The following is a 24949-nucleotide window of genomic DNA, read 5'->3' on the forward strand; positions in this document are numbered from 1 at the left end:
AGCAGGTCGAAAGCAGGTCAAAGTGCAAGTAGATAAATAGGTACTGCTCCGGCGGGAAGGTAAACGGCGTTTCCGTGCGCTGCTCTGGTTTGCCAGAAGCGGCTTAGTCATGCTGGCCACATGACCCGGAAGCTGTACGCCAGCTCCCTCAGCCAATAAAGCGAGATGAGTGCTGCAACTCCAGAGTCGGTCACAACTAGACCTAATTGTCAGGGGTCCCTTTACTTTTTAAAACGATTGCTGCTTTTACTTAAATCTACTGTTTTGATGGATTTATTTTGCGAGTATGACTATGCTGGATATCACCTCGAGGCTTGTAGGCAGCCTGTTTGTGTGACTGCCTTTATGGGTCCTGTGATCCTCCTCACAGTGTGAAGGAATTAAAACATATCTGAGCCAATTCTGTTGTGCAGCAGCAACATCAAAGATTGTAGTGAGCCATCAGAAACAATGTACTGGGTAGGAAAACTGATTTAAAAACAAATGGCTCCAAATGATTCAGGTTTACAAGCATGGATGAAGGGCCAGAGTGTGATTTGGAAATTCACCATTTTCAGCCGTTTTCACCAAGAGAACGGCTTGCTTGAAAAGCCACCATGGGTGAAGGCTGGAAATGGCTAAAAGGTTGAATTGAACTGAATTGGTAACATTCAGCTAGCAAGAAGTCCAAATAAGTTTTGTTTTTTTAAAAGAGAAAGTTTAGGGTTGTTGTTTTTTAAAAATGCTATGAACTCTGCAACACTGTTAATGGCAGTACAAAGAAAAGTAACATTTATTTGAAATAAATTAACTGTCAACCTTAATACATCATCAACATTAAGTGATCATCAACACAGCCCCTGTGGCACTGGGCTTCCCTGACAACCAGTGCCCTCTTGTTCTCCTCTCCCCCCACTGAAATGAGAAATAAACATTCTATCATAGCCAACAGAATATGTGCTTGTGTGTGTCTTACAACAGGTTCTCTGGTTTGCAAATGTACCCAAGAGAAGTAGAAGGTTGGCAACCCCTGATAATACTTTAAAGAGAAGTTAATTTTTAAGTCACTTTAAATGCACTGTCCTTACATTCAGAAAGTGGTAGAGCACTGTTATTAAGATCAGGCATGTAAACAGAGTAGCTGCTGCATTCTCATGAGAGAGACTTGCATACTGAGTTAAAACAGTTACGTTTTACAGAACTTCTGTGCATTCTCATTCTGAAGTACACCAATATAGAGCTCATCCAAGAGCTGAACTCACTGCTTATATCCTTATCAGTGGGGCACTTTACACGATAGAGCCAAGCTTCTCCATAACCCAAGTGGTCTGCTGTCCATGCCGGCTTGTCCTTGCGTTCTCATGTGTCCTCCCTTAATCTGTGCTCTTTAAAATGACCCAGAGGAAGAAAACACAGGGAGAAACCCTCCTCTCTCTTGCACACTCTTGTTTGTCCACATACTAGTCCTCTTGGTCATACACATATTTTTCTACTCCCATTCCCCGAGGTTTGAATTACCTTCAGCAGATTGCAAGAGAAAGTGGAATTCTGCTGTGCATTCCTCCCTCTGACTAGAAGACTGAAGTATTTTGCTTCTGCTTACTCTGCAACACCCCCTGAGCAATTCACACCCTCCTTACCAATGCCACATCACCCATTACTTTTGAAACTTGTTTTTTGTGTCGGGGCTGGTCCAAAACCCCTCAGGTGCACATATTTTTGTCTCTGGTTTTCCTTCTTGTCCTTCACATCACTTCTGGATGCACAGGAAGGAATGCAGGCGACAGCAAGTTCAGCTCTAGGGCTGCCACTTGCTGAGATCTAGCTTGACCTGATTGGGTCTCTAATTTGGTTCAAGTATGTTACCAGTGAAAGGACTCGCATTTCAAATAGTTCAGTGTTGCTTATTAGAATCTGATTCAACTTTTCTAGTGGAAAACAGCAGCAGTCTTAAGAAGCTCTTTGGAACATGGAAAATGGATTGGGATATATCTTTTTTTAAGCCAAAAGGCTATGTATAATGTGCTAGCTTTCATAAACTTTGGCCATATTGCTCCTCTACTTTCTCTGTCCCCTCTTTGTGGGTGTCCTCAGAGTCCAAAAGGGGCTGGTGAAGACAGGACTGATGCTTGTCCCCCTTTCTCCAAGAAGCGGCTCGCACATTTGTTTGGTTATCCTTCAGGAAAAGAGGCAGCAGGTCTGCAGTGAAGGGGATGTCTCTGAAAGAATGCAGTAGGAAGATGCCAAGGACAATGGTGAGGAAGCCACTGATGGTGCCAATGATGTGCATGAGAACCAGATGCTGCCACTCCTTGAACAGAATGGCAGAGCAAGTCATAACTGCTGTAGTGAAGAGGACGTAATAGATGGGGGTGACTACAGATGTGTTGAAGATATCCAAGGCCTTGTTTAGGTAGTTGATCTGGATGGTGATGGAGATCACAAGGCAAATAAAAAGCAAATAGCTCAACGGTTCCTTCCAGACAGGCTTCCCAGCAAACAGTTCTTTCAGGGCAATACCTAAGCCTTTCGCAGATGAGACAGAGAGCGAACCAATGGCAGAGCAGATCAAAACATACACTAAGACGTTGCTATGTCCATAGCGAGGCCCAGCCACAAAGATGAGAAGAGCTGAACTCACCAGCATGCACACAGCAAACACTATAAATCCTGTGGAGGAGGAGAGAGGAGAAATTGTTAAGGACAATATGAATCTTTTAGGTGTAGCGTATTTCTGCAGGATGTAGACAGTTTTGTTCAGATCCATGAGTGCACAAGCTAGATTCAATTAGTAGAATCTGGTGAGTAAAATACATAGAGGAAAAAGTATAAGCAGCAGAGCTTAGACAGTGGCTCAAAGGATAAGACACATAGCCCCCAGCTTATAATTTTTTTTTGCACTGGGTTTGACTAGAACCAAGACCTTCCTCCTTCAGTTGCTTGTACAGTTTTTCAGTGCACAGTGTGCTTTAGAATTCTTATGATACTGTTATGGTTCAAAGCCAACTAAATGTCATCGGTGGGGGAATAAAGAATAAAATAGATCCTATAAAAATTATTGACTCACAGGTTATTGATTATCAATATGAGTTTTCATTCAATGAAATTAAGGAAAGCACTCAATTTCTGTCAAGTCCCCCTCACCCACAATGGTATTCTGTTGGCGTACATACAATAGGTAAATGAAGAGAGGCAGTTAATACCTGGATCCTTTAGTTTCTCCGCCATTGACTCCAGGCTGGAGACCTCTTCCTCCTGTGGGGCATGGATGACCATCACAGTGGAGCCTAAAATGCTAAGGATACAGCCGATCTTCCCATGGATGTTCAGGTGCTCGTTCAGGAAGTAGGAGGCTAAAACTGCACTATAGGAAGATACAACTGTGTTGAGAAAGGACCTGAGACTGGCATCTTTATTTCCAGAAAAGGGCTTAGGGATTGGGAAACATCTGATCATGTCGTACTTACCTGACTAAAACACTTAGCGCTCCTAGAGGAGTGACCAGTGTTGCAGGGGCAAAAGCATATGCAGCAAAGTTGGCAACTTCTCCAATTCCCACTGCAAGAGAAGCAGTTTGCCATTGGCAAAAAAAAAGGTTAACAAAGAGCAAATTCCGTCTTCCTTTTTTACCCTCATGGTGGGTGAGAAAATCAGGTGACCAGCAAGAGAAGTCTTCTTAATTCAACATTATCCCCTCCACTTCCTATCAGTAATCTACAAATGACTAGGTTATTAGGCAGGCTAGTAATGATTTTAAATCATAGTAATAATGATGATGATGATGATGTTGTACCCCATCCATCTGTAGATGCCCCAGCCACTCTGGTGGTTTAATTTGCAAGGCTGCTTTATTATAAAGCTCCTTATACCAAGGAACTCATTGGGAGCTATTGGAGGTCATGTAAGAAGGCAAAGGGAATAATTCAAGTTGTTGAAATGTAGGTGAAGATGGTAAAATCTTGCATGGAAGTACTTACTAGTTAGCAGCCCTGCCCACCACATCCATTCCTTCAGATATGCATGACCCCCTAGACCTGTGAAGAGAGAAAAGAAACCAAAGGTGAAGTTTAAATGAAAACAGAAGCTGGCCTGGAAAACTTTTTCAAACTCTTAAGAAGCATGGACAGCCTGGTTTCTGGGATTTTTCCCATCCACAGCAGATGTCATGGTAACTCTGTGAGCTCCTATTCAATATCATTACCTGCTCTGACAGCACCTCTGCTACTTAGCTTGAGAAGTCCCTTCTTCTTTAGGATAAAACTTCCTCCAATGAACAGGCTAGAGCTGAGAGCCAGGCCCAGTCCGATGTAGAAGTCGTAACGTCCCATTGAATTCTCCATTTCAATCACCTCAAGTTTTGAGAGAGAAAGATCAGAGTGTAAATGTCTGTTCCAGAAGAACAGCCATGTTGAATCTGCAATAGCAGGAAGCCTAAAATACAGTAATGCAACACTGGCAGGTTACGTCCTATGAAAAGTTCACTAAATAAGTATTCTGTCACACAAGCAACTCATGTTCTACCTACATGCTTCCAATGGACACAATGTCCTTTAAGTAGAAGTGATTTTTCTGTGAAGTGGCCCAATGTTCACTAATAGGGTAAGCATAACTAGCCTCCCTTTGTCAAAACAAAATAAAAAAATTCCTTCCAGTAGCACCTTAAAGACCAACTAAGTTAGTTCTTGGTATGAGCTTTCGTGTGCATGCACACTTCTTCAGATACACTTGTATCTGAAGAAGTGTGCATGCACACGAAAGCTCATACCAAGAACTAACTTAGTTGGTCTTTAAGGTGCTACTGGAAGGATTTTTTTTATTTTGTTTTGACTATGGCAGACCAACACGGCTACCTATCTGTAACTAGCCTCCCTTTGCTACTTTTGACAGAAGGAAAAAGGGATTTTTTTCTCCAGGCCTCAAATACTCTTGGGGTACACTGGTATAATCATAACCTTATGGGGTGGGGGGAGAAAGAAGATGGTGCCTGAAGCAAGTCTCCTGTGAGCTCCAGCAGAGTGAGTAGGAGCTTTTAAAAACACGGGGGAAAAGACACACTCCCAGAAAACAAGCTTACAGTGGTACCTCGGGTTAAGTACTTAATTCGTTCTGGAGGTCTGTACTTAATCTGAAACTGTTCTTAACCTGAAGCACCACTTTAGCTAATGGGGCCTCCTGCTGCTGCCGCGCCGTCGGAGCACGATTTCTGTTCTCATCCTGAAGCAAAGTTCTTAACCTGAAGCACTATTTCTGTGTTAGCGGAGTCTGTAACCTGAAGCATATGTAACCCGAGGTACCACTGTATATCCCAGCCAGCTAAGGACTCCAGGAGTCACCAGACAGCGTTTTAAACATCCTCCCTTCCTTTGAGGCTCTTCTAAAGCCCCTCTGAAATCCTGCTGAAGCCATCCAAAACTCCTTGAGGTTATCTAAAACTATTTTGAGGCTAATTACCACGTTCCGAGTTTCTTTCAAACAAAGCCCTCAAATATACGGACGGGACAAAGTAACCCAAATCTAGTCCAGGGATGGTACTCACAAGACAGAGTTGTAAGGAACTGGGAATTTCTCTTACACAAGCTGCAGAAATGCCCCCCAAGGAAAAAACAGGCCAAAATCTTATAGTATCTCAAACCAAAAGCAGACGATACAAGAAACATGGAGAGCTTGCACTCCCACCATATCTGGCATGGGAAGGATATGGAACCTTATAGGGACTATTTACCTCTCTTGTACTACAGGTGTTGTGGGAACTACTTGCTAATGATCTTCCATAAGTCTTTTGAATGGCAAGTGAATACAGCCATAACTCAGGTTGAAGTAGCTTCAGGTTAAGTATTTTCGGGTTGCACTACGCAGCGACCCAGAAGTAACGGAGCACGTTACTTCCGGGTTCCGCCACTCGCAAATGTGCAGACGCTCAAAATGACGTCATGCGCATGCGCGGAAGCGGCAAAACGCAACCCGCGCAGTTGCGTGTTACGTTCTACTCAGGATGCGAATGGGGCTCCGGAATGGATCCCACTGGCATCCAGAGCCACCACTGTACCTGAAAAAGGGCCTATATTTTTTATCCCCCTCTCCCTTCGAGGTGATGTTGTAATACTTTGGTGTCTGTGCTTGAGACCAAGACTCAGCTGACTTTTGGGCGTTTGTAAGCTAGCAGAATTCTGGGTGTTGGCTGTGACTCTCTGGAGATCTGGAGTTGCGTCAAATGCATATTAAAAAATTTGAGTTGCACAATTAAAAGTTGGTTTGGCACCCACTTAAAACAAAAAACCCCAAGCCTGGGACTTTTGGGATATAAATTCACTGGAAACATGGGAGGGGGGCGGGGGAAATAACTGGACATTAAACAACATCTCCACAAACCAACCAGGATGAATGTTCAATAAACAGGTTGCCTGGAGCAGCAAACTCAACCTGCGTATTTGCAATTAAACACAAATAATACAAAATGGCAGTAAGTCTCCATATACCTATATACTCTTAGCTGTTTTGTAGGCTGCCTTGAAAGCTCCGGAGTAAATAGGCGGCAAATTTTACTTTAGATACACGCGCACCCCCGCCAAGCACAAACCAAACATTAAAGGGGCTTACTTTGGGCGGAAAAGCAGACACTCCCCTTCGCTTTCCCCAGCCAAGTAACACCCGTCCCTGATTTTTTTTAGGGGTGGTGGATTACAGGTAAAGTAAGATTATAAGAGACCAAGGCCACTTCGGATTTATTAATCCGGATTTTTGAAAGGAAGCTTTCCGCGGTTCCCCTGAGAGCGAGGGCCCCCCCTAGGCCTGAGGCGAGCAGGGAGGTCGAGGCCTGTCTAAGGGCGGCGGGTGGGGTGGGGCGCGCCGGTACCTGTTGCTGCCGCCGCTCTCTTCCCTGTCTGGAGCAGCTGCCGGCAGGCCTCCCGCGGCGTCCCTTCCTCTCTCTGCTTCCTCCTCCGCCCCGTGGCCGCCTGTTCCGCTTCCGTTGGTTCCGGGGCGGAGCAGGGCTGGCCACCTTTGGCATACTGGGCTGCAGGCTGCCGGTGAGTGACTGGGGAGGTGGGGGTGGGGGTGGGCGAGGCGCCCCCCGGGGGGGGGACAGGCCTCACCTGAGCACTGCTGCTCCCAAGCCCAGCTCACCGAGGCCTCCGCCGGCCCCAGATCTCTCCCTAGACCCTTCCTTTTATTTCTCGGGACTTTCCCACTTTCTCTCTCTCCGCGCTATCTCACCCCCAAAGGGGGAAAAAAACCACCTTCAGGGCTCCCCCATACCCTCACAACATCACCTCCGATGAAAATAGGAGCGGCCCCCTATCCCATAATGATGATATGGGAAATTCTGGGCTCAGATCCAGAAACCAGGATGGGGGGTGGGATGGGCGAGGCGCCCCCCGAGAGGACAGTCAGAGGGCTGCCCTTTGAAAATAGGGACACACGGAGAGTCTGGGAGACTGCACCCTAAACAGCACCCCAAGACTCGTTCTTTACTCTTCTCCAGGCCCACTGCTATCCCCTGTCTGCTTCAACGCCCCCCATAACCCTTATGAGCACCTTCAAGAACATATGGAAAGAGATATCCCAGCACTAAAGCAGCCCCCACAACCCAGGCCCCCCCCTTTCCTTTCTTGCAGCTCGGAATTCTTCCTTCCCCCACTTTGCAGTGGCCCCGAGCCCCAGGCAGCCTCCTGCCAAGGAGGTGTAGGAAAGGACCCCCCCCCCCCAAGAGTTGCTCTTTTTCTCCAAACCCACAGTTATTCTCTGCCGCACCACCTTAGTTTCGTGGATGGCCCCAACCCTAAATGGCACCCCCAAGAAAGCATTGGAAAGAAATTCCCCAACCCTGCAACAGTTCTCCTTCCTTTCTATCTCTTCCCCAACTCAGAACTCTTCCTTGATTATCCACACCTGTTGCTTCCGCATTTGAGAGTTTCCCCCCCCACCCAGCAGAACCAGTGTGGTGTAGTGGTTAAGAGCGGTAGTCTTGTAATCTGGGGGACCGGGTTCGCATCTCCGCTCCTCCACATACAGCTGCTAGGCCATCTTGGGCTAGTCACACTTCTTTGAAGTCTCTCAGCCCCACTCACTTCACAGAGTGTTTGTTGTGGGGGAGGAAGGGAAAGGAGGGAGTGAAAGGCGGGATATCAAATCCAAACTCCTCTTCTTCTTCTTCAGAACGTGTGGTGCATGGTTAAGCCATGGTACTCACTTCTACAGGAGGCTGAAATGGCCACCAAACTGGATGGCTTTAAAAGAGGATTAGACAAACTCATGGAGGACATGACTATTCATGGGTGCTAGCCATGATGGCAGTGCTTGATAATCTCCAAAACCAGAGGCGGTATTGCTTCAGAATGCCAGTTGCTGGAAACTGCAGGAGGGGAGATGTGCTCTCATGCTTGGGTCCTGCTTGTGGGTTTCACACAATATAAATTGAAGCAGAGTTTGTGTACTAATTAAAAAAAATAAAACAAAGAACTTAAAAGAGACTTTCTGCAACAGACCAAAAGCCCATCTAATCCTCCATCCTGTTCTCAGTAGCAGATGCCTGTGGGGAAATCTGCAAGCAGGACCTGAATGCAACAGCACTCCCCTCACTTCTGATTTCATGCAGTTGGTATTTAGAGGCCTATTGGCTCTGACAGTGGAGGAAGAATGTAAACATTGTGACTAGTTGCCACTGATAAGATAAATTCATGCAAAATGGGACCAATTCTTTCTTAAAGCCATCCCAAGTTGGTAGCTTTTAGTATCATTTAAATGCCCTGTTGTATGTGTAAGTAAGGTGGTTAAATGATACATTTTAATACACTTAAATTGGGCGCAATTTTAAATCAGCTTTGATGGGGAAAGCTCCATGCTTTGTATGGAGAAGGTCCCCAGTCCAGCCTCTGGCATTTCCTGTATCAGCATGGAAAACTAACACTTAGGGTAGCAGCTTTGGTCTAGATCAGGTATCTTCAGCCTTTTCAGGCCCAGGGCCCACCTTCAATCCAAATTTGCATCTGGGGACCCATTTCTTATTTTTTACCATATATTTGCATGGTGGTAATGCTCCTGTTGTGACCCACCTTGGAAAACGCAGGAATTCACTAGTGGGTCCCAACCCGCCAGTTGAAGACCAGTGATCTAGATGGTTTGATCATCTGATTTTGTATAAGACATTATTCAACCAGATCCATACACAATGCAAGGATTTGGTCTTGTACCTGTAGTAGTCAATGACGTCTTCATTCAAGTAAAGTCTGTTTCCCCTCCCCAGTTTAAAATAATATGGTTTCCAGCTATCCTGATTTAATTCATCTCTGATATAGCCATTGGATAGTCTTGCAAAGCATTCTTTCCACACAAAAAAGCAGTTATTGTGTAATGGCTCAGAGACTGAACCACAATCCAGATGCTTAATCAGCCTCAGCCCCTTCGCTCACCTGATGTGTAAGGAGAATGACTGACTTTGCAGAGTTGTTGCAGTAAGATACTGCATACTAAGTGCTTTGAATGTTCCAATTATTCTTCAAAATACTAATACTAACTATTATTCAACATACATGCCATTACTTCTTTGGTTGTGCCCTATCTATGGTCCTTAAAAAATGCTTCATTTTGGAGTCAGCGTATGAAAGTTTCATACTGGTAACCACTAAAAAAGCTGAGGATAATCTGTTTTCTGAACTTTTTTGCCTTTTTTGCCAGTATGGTGTAGTGGTTAAGAGCGGTAGTCTCGTTATCTGGGGAACCGGGTTCGCGTCTCTGCTCCTCCACATGCAGCTGCTGGATGACCTTGGGCCACTCAGTCAGTCAGTTTTATTCCACATAGCAAAAGGCTGCCGCAGTGTACACAGAATTATTTGACAATTAAAAGAAAATATACTACCTTGGGCCAGTCACATTCTTTGAAGTCTCTCAGCCCCACTCACCTCACAGAGTGTTTGTTGTGGGGGAGGAAGGGAATGTTAGCCGCTTTGAGACTCCTTAAAGGGAGTGAAAGGCGGGATATCAAATCCAAACTCTTCTTCTCCAAACTCTTCTATGGTAAGTATGGCAACCATAGTGCCATCCAGATATTTTAAGATAACAACTCCATCACCCTTGCCCATTATCATGCTGTCTGGGAATTTGAAGTCCATAACATCTGGATGACACCACATTCAATTCTAATCCAACCTAGACAGATGGCAATGGTCAGGGATGCTGGGAATTGTAGTCTTCAATACCTGGAAAGAACCATGTTGGGCTACCCTTGCTATAGGTAAACAAATTATTGCCTGCAGATTAGCTGATCCTCAGCTATAGAGAGAGAGGTTATGTGGGATGGGGAAGAGTTCAGGGGAAGAGTTCAAGGGAATTATTATTATTATTATTATTAAGGGAATTATTATTATTGTTATTGTTATAGAATCTCATTCATGGGGACAGAGAAACAGCAATTTGATGTATTTAATCTCACTTTAGTAGCAGGCATTGTTTGATCTACAGACATTTTTCTTTTCTTTTTTTTAACTGTTGTTTTCTGCATTTATGTTTAGTTTTTTTGAATGGTACAAGTTTTTATAAACGTTTGCGTGAAGCAAGAAGAGGAGAGATGGCATCTACAAGTAATGCATTTGTTTCTTTTATGATACTCTGGTGTTGACTCTGTAGTTCTTTCTAGAAGAAGGATCTAAATGCAAATATTACTCCTGCCTTTCTGAAATTATCCAAAAGAGGACTGCAAGCCTTTGGAGTGTGATTAGGGGAATGGAGGGGGCGGACTGGAGCAAAAATGTTGATGAGCTGCTGTGTTTTGAGACAGTGAAATCTGTAGCCTTTTACACATGTGGCATCCATTGCCAACTTTATATAAGGTTTTACTGTCACTAGTTCAGTGACAGGGAATCTCCACTTTTACTTGCCACCCAGTCAGCACCCAGTGCTTCATAAATGGCAGGATCTTTACTCCCAACGGCTGCATTCTCCTTATGCTTCAAACAGTAATCTTATACTGTACTGTATGATTCCTGCATTCCTTTGATCTTGTGTGTATTGTCTGTGATCAAATCTGATTTTCTACACTGCTGATCACACCTTATTTGAAAGAGCTAAGAATGACTTTTTCAGAGTATGGGGTGGGGAAGAAGAGAGAAGCTTTGCTAGCTTGATTCTGCTCTTTATCTTAAAGCTGTTGAGTTTGCCCTGTCGTATGACTGAAACTGCGGCTCAGAGTAAATTATGGAGACCGTAGTGGCTATGTGGGCAAACCTTTCTGCTTTTACCATCTTGCCTTTTATTTCTTAAGCTGCCAGTTGCATCTGTGGCTTTATTGTCCAAAATATGCTTTTCATGTGTGGTGCAAGTTCTCTAGTTCCTTCAAATAAGGTGCTTCTGAGCAGAATGCATTTGGGTGTAGTGCTGCTTTGAGGCTATTAGCAACACAGCAGGTTGGATAACAAAGGTTGAGAGAAGCTACTTTTAGGCCAACAGGTAACAATGCTTTCTCTTTTCTTGTTCCCTGAAACACAAGAACAAAAGATGAGCAAGAACAAAGATGATGCTCCCCATGAATTGGAGAGCCAGTTTATACTGAGACTGCCTCCGGTAAGAGACCCTTTGCAGTAAGTAGCCTCAAAGTGCTCTGTGCTTGCTTCCTGATTCTATTGCTGGAGGCATGAATATGGGTTGGTACAGTGGGACCTTTCTGTACACCCATGTTCGGCCCACGTCTTCAGCGCCTGCATGGGCTGGGTGTCAGGAGCACCTTCTCTGACCTTCCGATCACAGGAACGTAGGAACATCAACACAGCATTCCCGAGGAATAAGTCCTGGTGCAGTGGACTCACATTTGCTCACGTGAGCACCTGAAACGCAGCAGAGTAACAGAAGCAAAGCTGTGGAGGTTTTGTTGCATACCTAATTTATTTCTTCTAATTAAACAAACAAAGGAACATAACAAACATGTACGAGAGAAACAGCTCTCTCATACTGCCATCTTGTCTCTAGACAGGTCAAAGAAAAAGACACATAGTGCTAGGGATGGAAGTCTAGAAGAGTAGCTTCCTCCCCCTCCTTTAGACAGAAAATAAAACAAACATGATCCAGTGATCCTTGCAAAGGGAGGGATGAAAATGCTGACAGTACCTCTACTTACGGACCCAATCCGTTCCAGGGTGCTGTTTGCACCCTGAAAAGTCCGTTAGACTGCCGCTTCTGTGCCTGCATGTGATGCAATAGAGCGCTCCTGCGCATGCGTGAAGCGCACAGATTGCTCCTGCACATGCGTGAAGCAGCGAACCCGGAAGTAAACACGTCCTGGTTTGCCGCATTCGTAACCTGAAAAAACGCAACGTGAAGCAAACGCAACTTGAGGTATGACTCTATTGTAAACTCTGCCTTTTCAGGAACATGCTTCTACTGTGCGGAGGGCAGTGCAGTCTGGAAGTGTCAACTTGAAGGACAGGCTCACCATAGAATTGCATGGTAAGAGGACCAGGTCAATGAGTTCTTACTTCATGGGAGTTGTATCCAGTGCTAGTCCTGCTCAGAGTAGACCCACTGAAATGAATGGACATGGCTAACTTTGGCCTATTAATTTCAGTGAGTCTAGTCTGAGTAAAACTTAATCAGCTAGAACACTTGACTTTTGTTGTTACACATTTATTACCTTAAGCTATTCATCAGGTCCTGCAGTTTGGAACGCCCAGTCATTAGGAAGCTATTGGGTGGGGCTACATGAAATTGCTGGGGAGGGAGAGGGATTGTTCTGCCACTGATGCCTCCACACTCTCTAAAAACAGTGGAAAAGTTGAATTAGTTTTTTGTAAACGGGGGTAGTACAGCTGGTCTTTTCTCCTTTCTATACATCAGAAAGATCCACGTTCTTTCTAATCCTTCAGGAAGATAATATATCTAATCCACGTTCCCACCTGTAATGTTGGTTTCCACATGCATGAATATCACTTGATTTGATTGGCTGTTCAGTAGGTGACTTATGTGTTTGAGGTTACATGAGCATTATTTTAATGATAACCCATTCACATTTGCAAGTTATCACTGAATGTTGCAGTAATCAAAGTTCTGCACAGTATGCCAGTATTATTTTTTTTGTTATAAAGGAAAACATGATTGAGATGTATAGGTGTCCTCCAACTTATGTGTGATCGACTCATGCGTGACTGGAAAATAATTAAATAATTCAATCCAAACCTAGAAATGGCAGGAGGGAGCTGGCTCACGAGGAGACGCTCTATAGAGCCTGAAGACGATGCCAGTGAGGGCAGAGGAAGCCCCGAAGAGACCGGAAGCACAGTGGGGCTTTGTTCTGGCTGCTTAGCCTCCTTGTCTAACAGCCGACATGTGGGGTAGCACAGGAGCAGCAGCCTCTTTCCCACACAGCCTCCAGCTGACCCCAGAATGTCAATTCTAGTTGTGCATATTTTTTGATACAGTATTTTTGGTATGAGAGGGAGTTTAGAGGGTGCGCCACGCTTTATACGATTTCACTTATGTGTGCAGGGGCCTGGAAGCAACCCCCTTGTTAGTGTGAGGATGCCTGTATAAAATGATGCGGACACAGAGAAGTTTTTCTCACTCTCTCATAGAATTTGGCATCCAGTGGAGCCAAATGTTGAGAGGACAGACAAAAGGAACAACTTCTTCACATAATTTGTAGTTAATTGTTTATAGTTACTGTGTAATTTGCTACCCCAAGATGTAGTGACAGCCAGCAGCTAGGATGACTTTAAAAGGGAATTGGACAAATTCATGGCTACTGGTGGCTGCTAGTTCTGATGGCTACATTGCCTCCAATATCAGAAGCAGTATGCTTCTGAATACCAGTTGATGAGGAACACAAGCAGGAGATTATTGCTCTCATGTCCTCAGGGTGGCCATTGAGGCAAATAGGAAACTGAGCTAGATATGCCTTTGGTCTGATCCAGCAGGGTTCTTCTAAAGTAGCACACATGCATACATGTTAAACATGCCAGAACTGTGTTTTGAATTGCTAATAAGATACCACGAATCTTCAAGTGCAAGCCTACTTTCCTCTCTGCAGCAGATGGCCGCCATGGGATTGTGCGAGTAGACCGGGCCCCATTAGCCGCCAAGCTGGTGGACTTGCCTTGTATCACAGAGAGTTTAAAAACAATCGATAAGAAGACTTTCTATAAGACAGCAGATATTTGCCAAGTAAGTATTGTCTCATGGTCTGGATATCAGACTTCCTCTGTCCTCCCTGTGTCTTGTACACAGTCTCAATTTTGCCCCACTCTCATTTCCATGCTAGAAGCTCTTTATGGATCTTCCACGATGTAAAACATCTACACCCAATTTTGAGTGTGAGAAATTCCTTACAGTTGGCTGTTCTCCCAAAGCAAGAAAATTGAACTGTCTTAGAGAGGCTTGTGCCAAATACTGTTGGTGGCAAAATGGTTGGTAGTCTCTTCTTCTCCCCAGTGCTTTCATATCCAACCAGTGCTGGCTTCAGATTTTGGTCAGCCTTCAGGCACAATGATCTCGATGGGGCCCTTATCTCCATGAGTTCAAGAATTCAAATACCAAAATAATAGGAAGGTACAAATATTAAACAAAACCTATACCATACTGAAACTTCAGATGGCTACATCCATAGCCATAAATAAGAATAATGTGCAAAAATGTGTGATAATAAAGTTTAATATTACCAGCATAATAGTAATATGAATGTTATTAGAGCCTTCAGGTACCCAGCAGTGTGAATCCCTGACACTGACCTTGCATATAACACTTTTTGGGGATTTAGATGCTTGTGTGCACTGTGGATGGTGAACTATACCCTACTCAGGAAGAGCCAGCTCCAGCAACTACTGATGCTAAAACTCCTTCAAGTACCGATGTCAAAGCCAATAAGAAGAAAGACAAAGACAGAGAGAAGAAGTTCCTCTGGAATCATGGCAGTGAGTAGAATAACTATATTTCATTTCACCTTCCTTACTTGACTTTGTGCCCGCTTCCCACTCTACCTCCAGAAAAGTCCCTTCCATTGATCCTCAAGGAGTTGGAGTATTGTTTGCCAGTACAATACGACCAAGATTCACCCTCACCCTCTTGGTTTCTTCCAAATCGATTTGGTTTCTTCCAAATTGGGGATCTGCCATTGGCTGTTCTCATCTTTGCTGCCTAGCTCACTGCTCAAGGAGAGATCCATTTTCCCTTAGTAAGTCACAATGCCCTTCAGCTCTCCCTTTTGCCCCATGTAATTAATTTGCTGTGATGTTCCAGTTACTCTCCCACTGAAGAATGTGAGGAAGAGGCGGTTCAGGAAGACAGCCAAGAAGAAGGTGAGTTGCATCTCCTTGTTTGGTGTTAGCTTTGAATTGTTGCTCACACATGCTGTGGCAGAAAGCCAACCACAGTGCAAACTGAAGCAGGCTAAAAGTTCCACCAGATCAGATAAATGTTCACCAGTCTGGCATGATTTCATTGCTACATTGACAAGAAAGACAACAACAGAGGGTCACCAGCACAGTTGTGTCTCCATCTAGAACTTTCAATGAATGTATATTTGATAGCTTGCTATAGTTGATTAAACCCATAAGAAGGACCTGAGCTCAATAGCCTGTTTTCATTTATGATTCCTAGCACCTGGTATTCAGAATCAGGTATGTGTCTGATGCTGGAGGTAATATATAGCCTTCATGAGTAGTAGCCACAGTTTCAAAAGATGCACATTGCTTCAAACATTCTTTCTTATAGGAAAAATCCCGCTATAGATCATTCTGGATTCTTAAAAAAACAAACAAAACAAAAACAAACAGAGAAATCACATGTCCTTGACTGACAAAATGTAGTAATCTAGTCAGCAGGAACAGATTGACCATTCTTCTGTGGTCTGTTTTGTTGTTGCTGTTTTTCAAGTGGAATTCCCATGATTCACTGATTTATGTTTTTCAGTGTATAAAATAAGAGAGCATAGAATATTTTAAGGCAGCTTCCCCCAACCCAGATTGACCATTCTTCTGTGGTCTGTTTTGTTGTTGCTGTTTTTCAAGTGGAATTCCCATGATTCACTGATTTATGTTTTTCAGTGTATAAAATAAGAGAGCATAGAATATTTTAAGGCAGCTTCCCCCAACCCAGATTGACCATTCTTCTGTGGTCTGTTTTGTTGTTGCTGTTTTTCAAGTGGAATTCCCATGATTCACTGATTTATGTTTTTCAGTGTATAAAATAAGAGAGCATAGAATATTTTAAGGCAGCTTCCCCCAACCCAGATTGACCATTCTTCTGTGGTCTGTTTTGTTGTTGCTGTTTTTCAAGTGGAATTCCCATGATTCACTGATTTATGTTTTTCAGTGTATAAAATAAGAGAGCATAGAATATTTTAAGGCAGCTTCCCCCAACCCAGATTGACCATTCTTCTGTGGTCTGTTTTGTTGTTGCTGTTTTTCAAGTGGAATTCCCATGATTCACTGATTTATGTTTTTCAGTGTATAAAATAAGAGAGCATAGAATATTTTAAGGCAGCTTCCCCCAACCCAGATTGACCATTCTTCTGTGGTCTGTTTTGTTGTTGCTGTTTTTCAAGTGGAATTCCCATGATTCACTGATTTATGTTTTTCAGTGTATAAAATAAGAGAGCATAGAATATTTTAAGGCAGCTTCCCCCAACCCAGATTGACCATTCTTCTGTGGTCTGTTTTGTTGTTGCTGTTTTTCAAGTGGAATTCCCATGATTCACTGATTTATGTTTTTCAGTGTATAAAATAAGAGAGCATAGAATATTTTAAGGCAGCTTCCCCCAACCCAGATTGACCATTCTTCTGTGGTCTGTTTTGTTGTTGCTGTTTTTCAAGTGGAATTCCCATGATTCACTGATTTATGTTTTTCAGTGTATAAAATAAGAGAGCATAGAATATTTTAAGGCAGCTTCCCCCAACCCAGATTGACCATTCTTCTGTGGTCTGTTTTGTTGTTGCTGTTTTTCAAGTGGAATTCCCATGATTCACTGATTTATGTTTTTCAGTGTATAAAATAAGAGAGCATAGAATATTTTAAGGCAGCTTCCCCCAACCCAGATTGACCATTCTTCTGTGGTCTGTTTTGTTGTTGCTGTTTTTCAAGTGGAATTCCCATGATTCACTGATTTATGTTTTTCAGTGTATAAAATAAGAGAGCATAGAATATTTTAAGGCAGCTTCCCCCAACCCAGATTGACCATTCTTCTGTGGTCTGTTTTGTTGTTGCTGTTTTTCAAGTGGAATTCCCATGATTCACTGATTTATGTTTTTCAGTGTATAAAATAAGAGAGCATAGAATATTTTAAGGCAGCTTCCCCCAACCCAGATTGACCATTCTTCTGTGGTCTGTTTTGTTGTTGCTGTTTTTCAAGTGGAATTCCCATGATTCACTGATTTATGTTTTTCAGTGTATAAAATAAGAGAGCATAGAATATTTTAAGGCAGCTTCCCCCAACCCAGATTGACCATTCTTCTGTGGTCTGTTTTGTTGTTGCTGTTTTTCAAGTGGAATTCCCATGATTCACTGATTTATGTTTTTCAGTGTATAAAATAAGAGAGCATAGAATATTTTAAGGCAGCTTCCCCCAACCCAGTGCCCTCCAGATGTTTTGAACTTGTACTCCCATCCTTGCCAGCCCAGGTTACCAATGGTCAGGGATGATGGGAGTTTCAAGAGAGAGTGGAGGCTCCCACTGTGATGGGGAAGGCTATGTGCTAAAATGTGCCAAATGATCCTGAATATGCAGATCTGAAAACCGTAAGAAGTTCCTTGCTGGAACAGACCAAGGTCTGACTTATCCAGCATTCTTTGTGAGAATCTGAGCGATCAGGAAGCACTAAGTGATATGCCATAAATTGTCCTCCCTGGTCTGATGGTAGACCACAGTCTCCTTTCCACCCATCTCCATTTGAAGGCCTTTGGAGAAGAAGTTGTGACTTGCTTGGAATAATTGCAGGAATCTTACAGGATGGCTCAGGAATGCCTTTGAAAATGGAGGTGGAAAGGTTGCAGTTGTGCCTGTGGCATCCAGTAGGAATGACACTTTGGGCTGAGGCACAACCAACTTGTGGGTGCGTAATTGTTTTTCTTTCTTTCTTCCTCTCTGGCCCAGTACATTGAGTCTCCAGATGTGGAAAAGGAAGTGAAGCGGCTGCTGAGCACAGATGCTGAAGCTGTCGGAGTCCGTATCCTTTCTTTATAGTGTTTGCTCTTTATGTAGACCAGTTTGCCATCCTTGCCTGAATACAGAAGTGCTGAATGTATGTTTGGGGGCAGAGGTATCCCACAATCTTGACCCCAGCAAGCATTGCATGCTTGTCCTCACATGCATTGTGTGTCTCCTCTCATCCCCCACACTTGTGACTTTCTGCATGTTGCTCTGGTTAGGCCAGCTGGTGGTGGCTGTTGTTCTTTTTTGCATTTGTATGGATGCAAGTAGATTTCTGTGTATGGCAAAGACCCAGAGTGGAAGAGTCTGCTTGCATCTGACTGAATGTGAGCAGACATATCCTGGCGGCATCTTTCTTGGGATTTATGGCACTTACAGAGGCTAGTCCATTAGGGCACCTTGGGCACTTCCTTGCTAACTGTCCTCAGTCTGCCCTCAGCTGGCCACATCTGCTTGCCTTGCTATTTTCCTCCAGTCTGAAAAGTGGAATTGCTTGTCAGCTTCCTCTTTCTCAGTCTCAGTATTGCCCTTGTAAAACTCAGCAAGGAGGAGGGTGGGAACAGAACCAGAGTTATTGGCTCCACCTATCCTTGTCTCTGGTTGTACCTACTGTTCGTCTCCCTACCTTCTGCCCCACTAGTTCCAGTGGGTACCAGCCACCACTGCGTTGTACCATACCTATTCAGGAAAGCAGTGTATGCAAAAAAGGAACAGGTGTAGACATCAATTAATGTGCTTCAGTGGAAAGCTGGAGAGTGTTTTCTAATCATCTGAAGAATATTGCTGTAGCATCAATTTACCAGCGCAGATTCCATTTTTCTAAAGGATGCCTCCCTACTGAACTGGTTTTTCCTTGACTCTTCTGTACCTGTTCTAAGGCTGGGAGGTCATTGCCGAAGATGAAACAAAAGACCCTGACAACCATGGTTCACTCACAAGCTTGGATATTTCTTCTCCTGGACTGTCTGGACACAAACCAAGCCATGGTACTGCAGGTATTGTCAAACTTCAGTAGCTCCCCAACTTAAAGGAAGAGCTGTAGATTATCTTACCTTGGGGACTTCCAGGTTGGCGCCTCCGGCAATGGCGGAGTTCCTCCGATTGGGAGGAATTTGCTCCGTGGAAATCAGGGTCTGACCGCCACGGCGAAGGCGGGGACCCACTAAAATCACAGGCGGGAGAAGCTTGTGAACGTGGGATTCGGCTGGCACCCTTTGTGTCTCCCCTGCTCGTGGGGAAACCCAGTTTTGGGGATCCGGAGCGACGTGGGGTGAGTGGTGCGGTGCTTCGAATTGACTGCTTTTTTCACGGAGGGAAGCCACATTGCTGTTGCCGGAGAGCGCTGACTTTTTCCTGTGGACAATTTGATTCTAAACAACTACCCGTGAGTAGAACGGAAAATTGGATTTACAAACGTCTTAATTTGGTATCGAAACGGGAAGGTTTCAAACAGGAAGTCCGCCTTCCCCTTTTGTAAATAGATTGAAGCAAAGAAGCTGCAAGCTAAGGTCTTGGAAAGCCTTATGTAAAGGATTAAACTTCCATCGATTAAAATCATTAAACCCCCCTTGGAAGCAGAAAAGGGGGGAAATTTTGGATCGTGTAAGCCTGCAGGAGAGAGTGATAAAAATTAAATTACCACTGCTCTGAACCTGGAAACGGGCTGCCAGTAGATTTACGTTTTGGGAGAGTTCATTGACTGTGAATAAAACGTATGTTGACAGTTAGTTAAATAAGAGAAATATATTGTTTCCATTGCCCTCTTCTGCGTTTAAAAAGGAGGAAAAGTAACTGAAAATTGAAACTAACTTTACTTTTGGAACTGTGCTTGAAAGGATTGATACAAGTGGAGACTGTTTCCCTCTAGAGGGAGCTTTTGAAACTGTTACAAGAGTGGAGCTGGGGAATCTCCAGCTGCAGGATAAGAACTGTGAGAATCAGGGATTGACCTTGGACCATTTAAGAATGTCGACAGGAGAAGCCTTTGTGACTGCATTATGTAAGATAAGCTATTCGTTGGAACAGCTTCCCAAGAAGACGGATGTTATGACTACTAAAATTGATAACTTGGGACAAAAAGTGATTAATTTGGGACAAAAAGTGAGCACCAATACAGAAATTATTCAGGATTTGCTACAGGAATCTACTTTAGCAGAACAAAATGTGGAGAAGGAGAAGGAGAAAGTTGTTGTTGTCGAACCTAAAGCAATACAAGTGGGAGCCTCAGCCTTACAGAAGCAAATTGAGGACTATAAGTTGAGCCCTTTTATGATTGAATCTAGAAAAAGCCAGATTTTGAGGATCGGAGCCCGGCCTGGACTGGAGAAGGAAAGCTGGAAAGATTCCTCCATGCAGGGATTAACTGACTTTTGGGACATGGACTTGGGTCAGGAGGAGACTGGAGTTCTGGGGGCCTTTGGATTTGGAGGAATCTTGAAACATGTCCTGAAATACTTTATGGATTTTAGCTTTAACTATGGAAATTTGGCTGACCTGTCGAGAAGGAATAAAAGTATTGTTAGGTCGGAGTTTCCTCGAGATCTGCTCTATAGCATCAAAGAATATGAAGAAGACCTGCAGAAGGGACTTGGAAAAGAGTTAAGAGCCTCGGACATAAGATCTCCAGGTTGATGGACTGTATGGAGTTGACGGAAGTGACTGGCAGAGTCCGAGACCGGGGAGAGGAGATGGTGGAAGACGATTGGAAAATTTAAAGTCTATATATAGAAATATTGTAAAATTAATGAGTGATAGAAAAATGTTGGAATGAAATTTTATGGCCTTAGTAGAAATGTTATAAGGAGTTAAGCTTAAATAAGTATACTAGTTTTAATGGAAATAAGATTAAAAATATGTTAAGACATTTATATGATAGAAAATAGAGAAAGATGGAAAGGAATTGCTGAAACAATTAATAGAAGTGGAATACAAAAAGGGAGGTGAGAGGAGGTCGATGAAACAAGGGAATGAAAGATAGAGTATGGAAAAGGTATGATGTATGCTTTTAAATTGATTTTGTTTTGTTTAGCTTATTGTGTTTAGTTTAATGTGTTAAGGTTGTGTTTTGTATTGTTTATACTGTATATTGTATTGTATTGTTTTTTCTCTTTTTTGCTTTCTTTCTCTTGTCTTTTTTCTCCTTTCTTTTTTGTAAGCTTTAAAAATAATATATATTTTTTTTTTTTTAAAAAAAGATCATCTTACCTTGTATGCCAGAGTTTGAAGGTTCAGTCCCTGATACCTTAATAGGTATTTTGTGGTTTTATATCTTGGTTTTATTCTGTGAACTGCCCTGAGACCCCTGGGTGTAGGTAAAGGTAAAGGACCCCTGACAGTTAAATCCAGTTGTGAACGACTCTGGGGTTGCGGCGCTCATCTCGCTTTACTGGCCGAGGGAGCCGGCGTTTGTCCACAGACAGTTTTTCCGGGTCATGTCGCCAGCATGACTAAGCTGCTTCTGGCGAAACCAGAGCAGCGCACGGAAACACCATTTACCTTCCTGTCAGAGCTGTACCTATTTATCTACTTGCACTTTGATGTGCTTTCGAACTGCTAGGTTGGCAGGAGCTGGGACCGAGAAACGGGAGCTCACCCCATCGCGGGGATTCGAACCGCTGACCTTCCGATTGGCAAGCCCTAGGCTCAGTGGTTTAGACCACAGCACCACCCGTGTCAGTATATAAATTCAATAAATAATAATAATAACCTCCAGTTAAAATTATTGGGAACCAAGTGATGAGAAGGACCCCTTTCTGCTTGAGTTCCTAGAGAGACACTGCCTTTCAAAGTGGACAGTCCTGAGCTAAATGAGCAAATAATCTGACCTAGTATAAGGTAGTTGCCTGTATTCATATTCCAGCTTGCTGATGCTTATATTTCTAGATGCTTTCATGCAGATGGCTAAGTACAAAATACATAGATAGTAGCTTTTGGGTACAGTTTTCTGACCCAGTGGGCTAGAGAAGAATTTAACCTGGCCTGGCAAGGAAGCTGGAGGTCTTTAAATTAAAACAGCGTCAAGAAGGCTATTTGTTACCATGCTAACCAAAAGGTTAGCAACAGTTTTCTAGGATAATTTTTACTGTGCATATTGTAAACTTCCCTTTTTCCTTGTTGCTTCAAAGCAATAGAACATGCTGAGCTCCGGGAGATGTTTAAGGATGTCAGCAGTACCAGCAGTGATGAGGAGGAGAGGGATGACCTGAACATCATGGACACAGAAGAAGACTTAGCGAGGAGACTGCAGTGCAAGCTGAATGAATCAGATGGGCAACAGCAAGAAAATGAAGGGTCCAACCAGATAGGTATGATGCCTGAGGCCCCCAGGGAGGGAGGCTGTACAGTAGATGGGGTGGTCATCTTGAATCAGGACCTTACTCGGCTTGTGCCAGAATGTGCTGAGGATTGTTTGACTTGTTTCTGGAAGTGCTAAGTTTTCTGCTCTGTCTTCCAGCCATGGGAATCCAGAAGCAGATTGACAACCTGAAAGACAAGTTGCAGGAGACCCAGGACCGCAGAAAGCGCCAAGAAGATCTCATCATGAAAGTAGAGAACCTAGCCCTCAAGGTGAATTCAGCATCACCACCCCTTCTCTAGAGAAAGTCTAATAGAAGCCTGCTCAGCTCAGCTGAGTTTGGCAGGTGTTTATAGCTAATAGGAATCTCGTTCAGCAGAGACAATAGTCCCTACGGTAGTAGAGTATATGATTTGCAGAAAGTCCCAGGCTCATTCCCTGAATATCCAGTTAAAAAATAAATTAGGTTGCAGTTGGTGAGTCTCTGTCTGAGACTCTGGAGAACCACTGCCAGTTGGGGTAGACCAGAGATGGGCAATCTTTTCAGACCACATGTCACATTCCCAGATGGGCAGACTTCTGGGGGGTGAGTAGCACAATAAATGTCAGATTTACTTTTGTGCAGTATACGTCCATCACTGTCTTCCATGCAAGCAACTAGGAGGCAGTAGCAGAGTTCAAGAACGCATTCCAGCCAGACGGTAGCATGCAAGGGAGGTTGTGAAGTAGGGCTTCTTAGTGGTGTGGCTTGGGAAGATTCCCGTGGGCCAAATAGAGCAGCCTGGAGGGTAACATTTGACCCCCTGGCATGATATTTACGCACCCCTGCAGTAGACAGTACTGAACTAGAATGTCAGCATTCTTCAGCCTTGAGTCTCCAGGTATTGTCTGACTACACTTCCCATAATCTCCACTTAAGTAATTGTCGGGGATGATAGACGTTGTAGTCCATCAACATGGAGATCCATGGCTAAAGGAACACAGGATGGTCAACAAACTGACCTCATAGAAAGCAGATTCGTCTTGGGGAGCAGGTAGATAACCCTAGTATATCAGGGCTTACTTCCTAGACAATAATTTGAGAAAGAACCTGAATAGGTAACCAAGTTTTAAGGAGAGTAATACAGCCCTGTGCTGTTTTCATCTTAACCCGTGGCTTGAGAAAATCCACACTCTTGGGTTATGCAGCAGCACAACCTGCGATTTTGCCACAGTTGCCTTTTTTGTGGTTGGTCTGTGTGGGAGGTCAGTGCAGGCTGAAGACCCAGCTGTGCGCATGAAACTGCCCTTTGAAAAAGAAAACCTATATGTGTTGTGTTCTTTTGTTAGAAAAGTACAGGAGCAACAGCCACATTTCCTGCCCATCTTGTTTTCCAGACCCGCCTCCAAGCTGTGCTGGATGAATTCAAACAGCAGGAAGAGCTAGAGAAGCAGCAGGTAAGGTGGTCTGTAAGGCTGACAAATGGGGCAGTACAGTTAATCAAGCTGCATTGTGAATCCACAAGCAATGCTAAAGTCTTTCCCCCATGTGATAATGAACCATATTTTCCCAACTGTGAACTTGAAAAGCTTTTTGTCATTTGAAAAAAAATTATGCTGTGCTCTCTGGTAAGATACAGTGTGAAATGCTTGCCAGTAGCTGAACTGTCCGCAAGTGCTCTGCAGTGTGGCTTAAGAGCTCTTAACCATATTTTGTCTCTCTGCATTCTGTTTCTCTTCAGCTGGCCTCTCTTCAAGAGCAGCTAGAAGCCCTTATGGAAAAGTGAGTCCGGCTTTGACACACCAAGCCGTACAGATGTGATGCCAACCGAAAAGCTCCAGAGACTGCCTGCCTTTTGGGGGGGGGGACCCTTTTTAATTCACCAGTGTTAGACGGAGTTGGTTCTATGGCTGGGAAGCAGATCCCTGTCAGTTTTTGATGTTTTATTTGCCCAACGGACTGGTGTTTTGCAGCTAATGGACCAGACAATGTGGACAGAAAATACCATCACTTGAGGGGAAGACACTGGTTCCCTCGAGCACACACACATGGTCCGTCTCCTGATGAAGATAGAAAAGTCTTAATTACAGTCTTGGTCCTTAAAATTTATTACAATTTGCTAGAAGCCACCCAGAGTGGCTGGGGCAACTCAGCCAGATGAGCTGCATAGAAATAATGATTTTTTAATATAATTTTAAAAAATAATTTAATTATTTTACTTTATGCTGAGCCAGCATGCAACCTTCTCATTTTTATTTTTTATTTTAAAAAAGCCGCTTATGCTCCTAAGAGTAGTGTGAAATTATTTCTTTCCTGGAAGAGAGTTTTTAGGGCACAGTGCAGAAGCGACTTGTGAGAAGGAAAACACCACTGTTCCCATCCTTCATGTACTGACATGTGTTGTCTGTAAGAGGTTTACCTACAAAATAACAGCAAATAAAAATGTATGTTTATTGATCTCATATTTTTTGTAATGTGGACAGTTTCCCCAAGATGGTTGGATACACAAGCTAATCCCAGCTTTCTCCCTCCAGAGGAATAGCTTTTTAATTCTTATGGCTAAACAATTTCAACA

The 24949-nt window shown here is 43.6% G+C and overlaps 2 protein-coding genes across 8 annotated transcripts; one reads left to right on the plus strand and one right to left on the minus strand.

Moving 5' to 3' along the window:
• Positions 1–748: 748 nt before the first annotated feature.
• LOC307208083 (magnesium transporter NIPA2-like) lies at positions 749–6985 on the minus strand (the record flags this gene model as incomplete). 2 transcript variants are annotated; one of them, XM_079962467.1, is made up of 6 exons in its annotated part: positions 749–2649; positions 3183–3343; positions 3447–3537; positions 3957–4013; positions 4181–4328; positions 6833–6985. In XM_079962467.1, the coding sequence occupies 6 exons, from the start codon at positions 6983–6985 to the stop codon at positions 2012–2014; spliced, it is 1248 nt and encodes a 415-aa protein (XP_079818593.1). In that variant the 3' UTR covers positions 749–2011. The 2 variants fall into 2 exon arrangements, with proteins under 2 accessions (XP_079818593.1, XP_079818594.1); XM_079962468.1 differs by lacking the exon at positions 6833–6985 and adding an exon at positions 6577–6816.
• On the plus strand, positions 6869–24836 carry TAF7L (TATA-box binding protein associated factor 7 like). Of its 6 annotated transcripts, XM_079962466.1 has the most exons (13): positions 6939–7004; positions 10485–10553; positions 11459–11532; positions 12333–12411; positions 13988–14121; positions 14714–14867; positions 15193–15251; positions 18044–18116; positions 18979–19095; positions 22225–22404; positions 22554–22666; positions 23724–23831; positions 24116–24836. In XM_079962466.1, exons 2-13 carry the CDS (start codon positions 10541–10543, stop codon positions 24158–24160), a joined length of 1149 nt encoding a protein of 382 aa, XP_079818592.1. In that variant the 5' UTR covers positions 6939–7004; positions 10485–10540; the 3' UTR covers positions 24161–24836. The 6 variants fall into 6 exon arrangements, with proteins under 6 accessions (XP_079818590.1, XP_079818591.1, XP_079818589.1 ...); XM_079962464.1 differs by lacking the exon at positions 11459–11532 and having other exon boundaries at positions 6869–7004; XM_079962465.1 differs by lacking the exon at positions 11459–11532 and having other exon boundaries at positions 6869–7004; positions 13991–14121.
• Positions 24837–24949: the final 113 nt, after the last annotated feature.

This window comes from Podarcis cretensis (genome assembly GCF_951804945.1).
Source record: "Podarcis cretensis genome assembly, chromosome: Z".
NCBI classification, from domain to species: domain Eukaryota; kingdom Metazoa; phylum Chordata; class Lepidosauria; order Squamata; family Lacertidae; genus Podarcis; species Podarcis cretensis.

What these genes read in the sequence shown, in the direction of transcription:
- TAF7L (XM_079962466.1), top strand. An exon ending in GTTCCTCTGGAATCATGGCA is followed by an intron (nt 14,868 to 15,192) that starts GTGAGTAGAATA and finishes GTGATGTTCCAG; the next exon opens with TTACTCTCCCACTGAAGAAT. An exon ending in TAGAGAACCTAGCCCTCAAG is followed by an intron (nt 22,667 to 23,723) that starts GTGAATTCAGCA and finishes TTCTTTTGTTAG; the next exon opens with AAAAGTACAGGAGCAACAGC.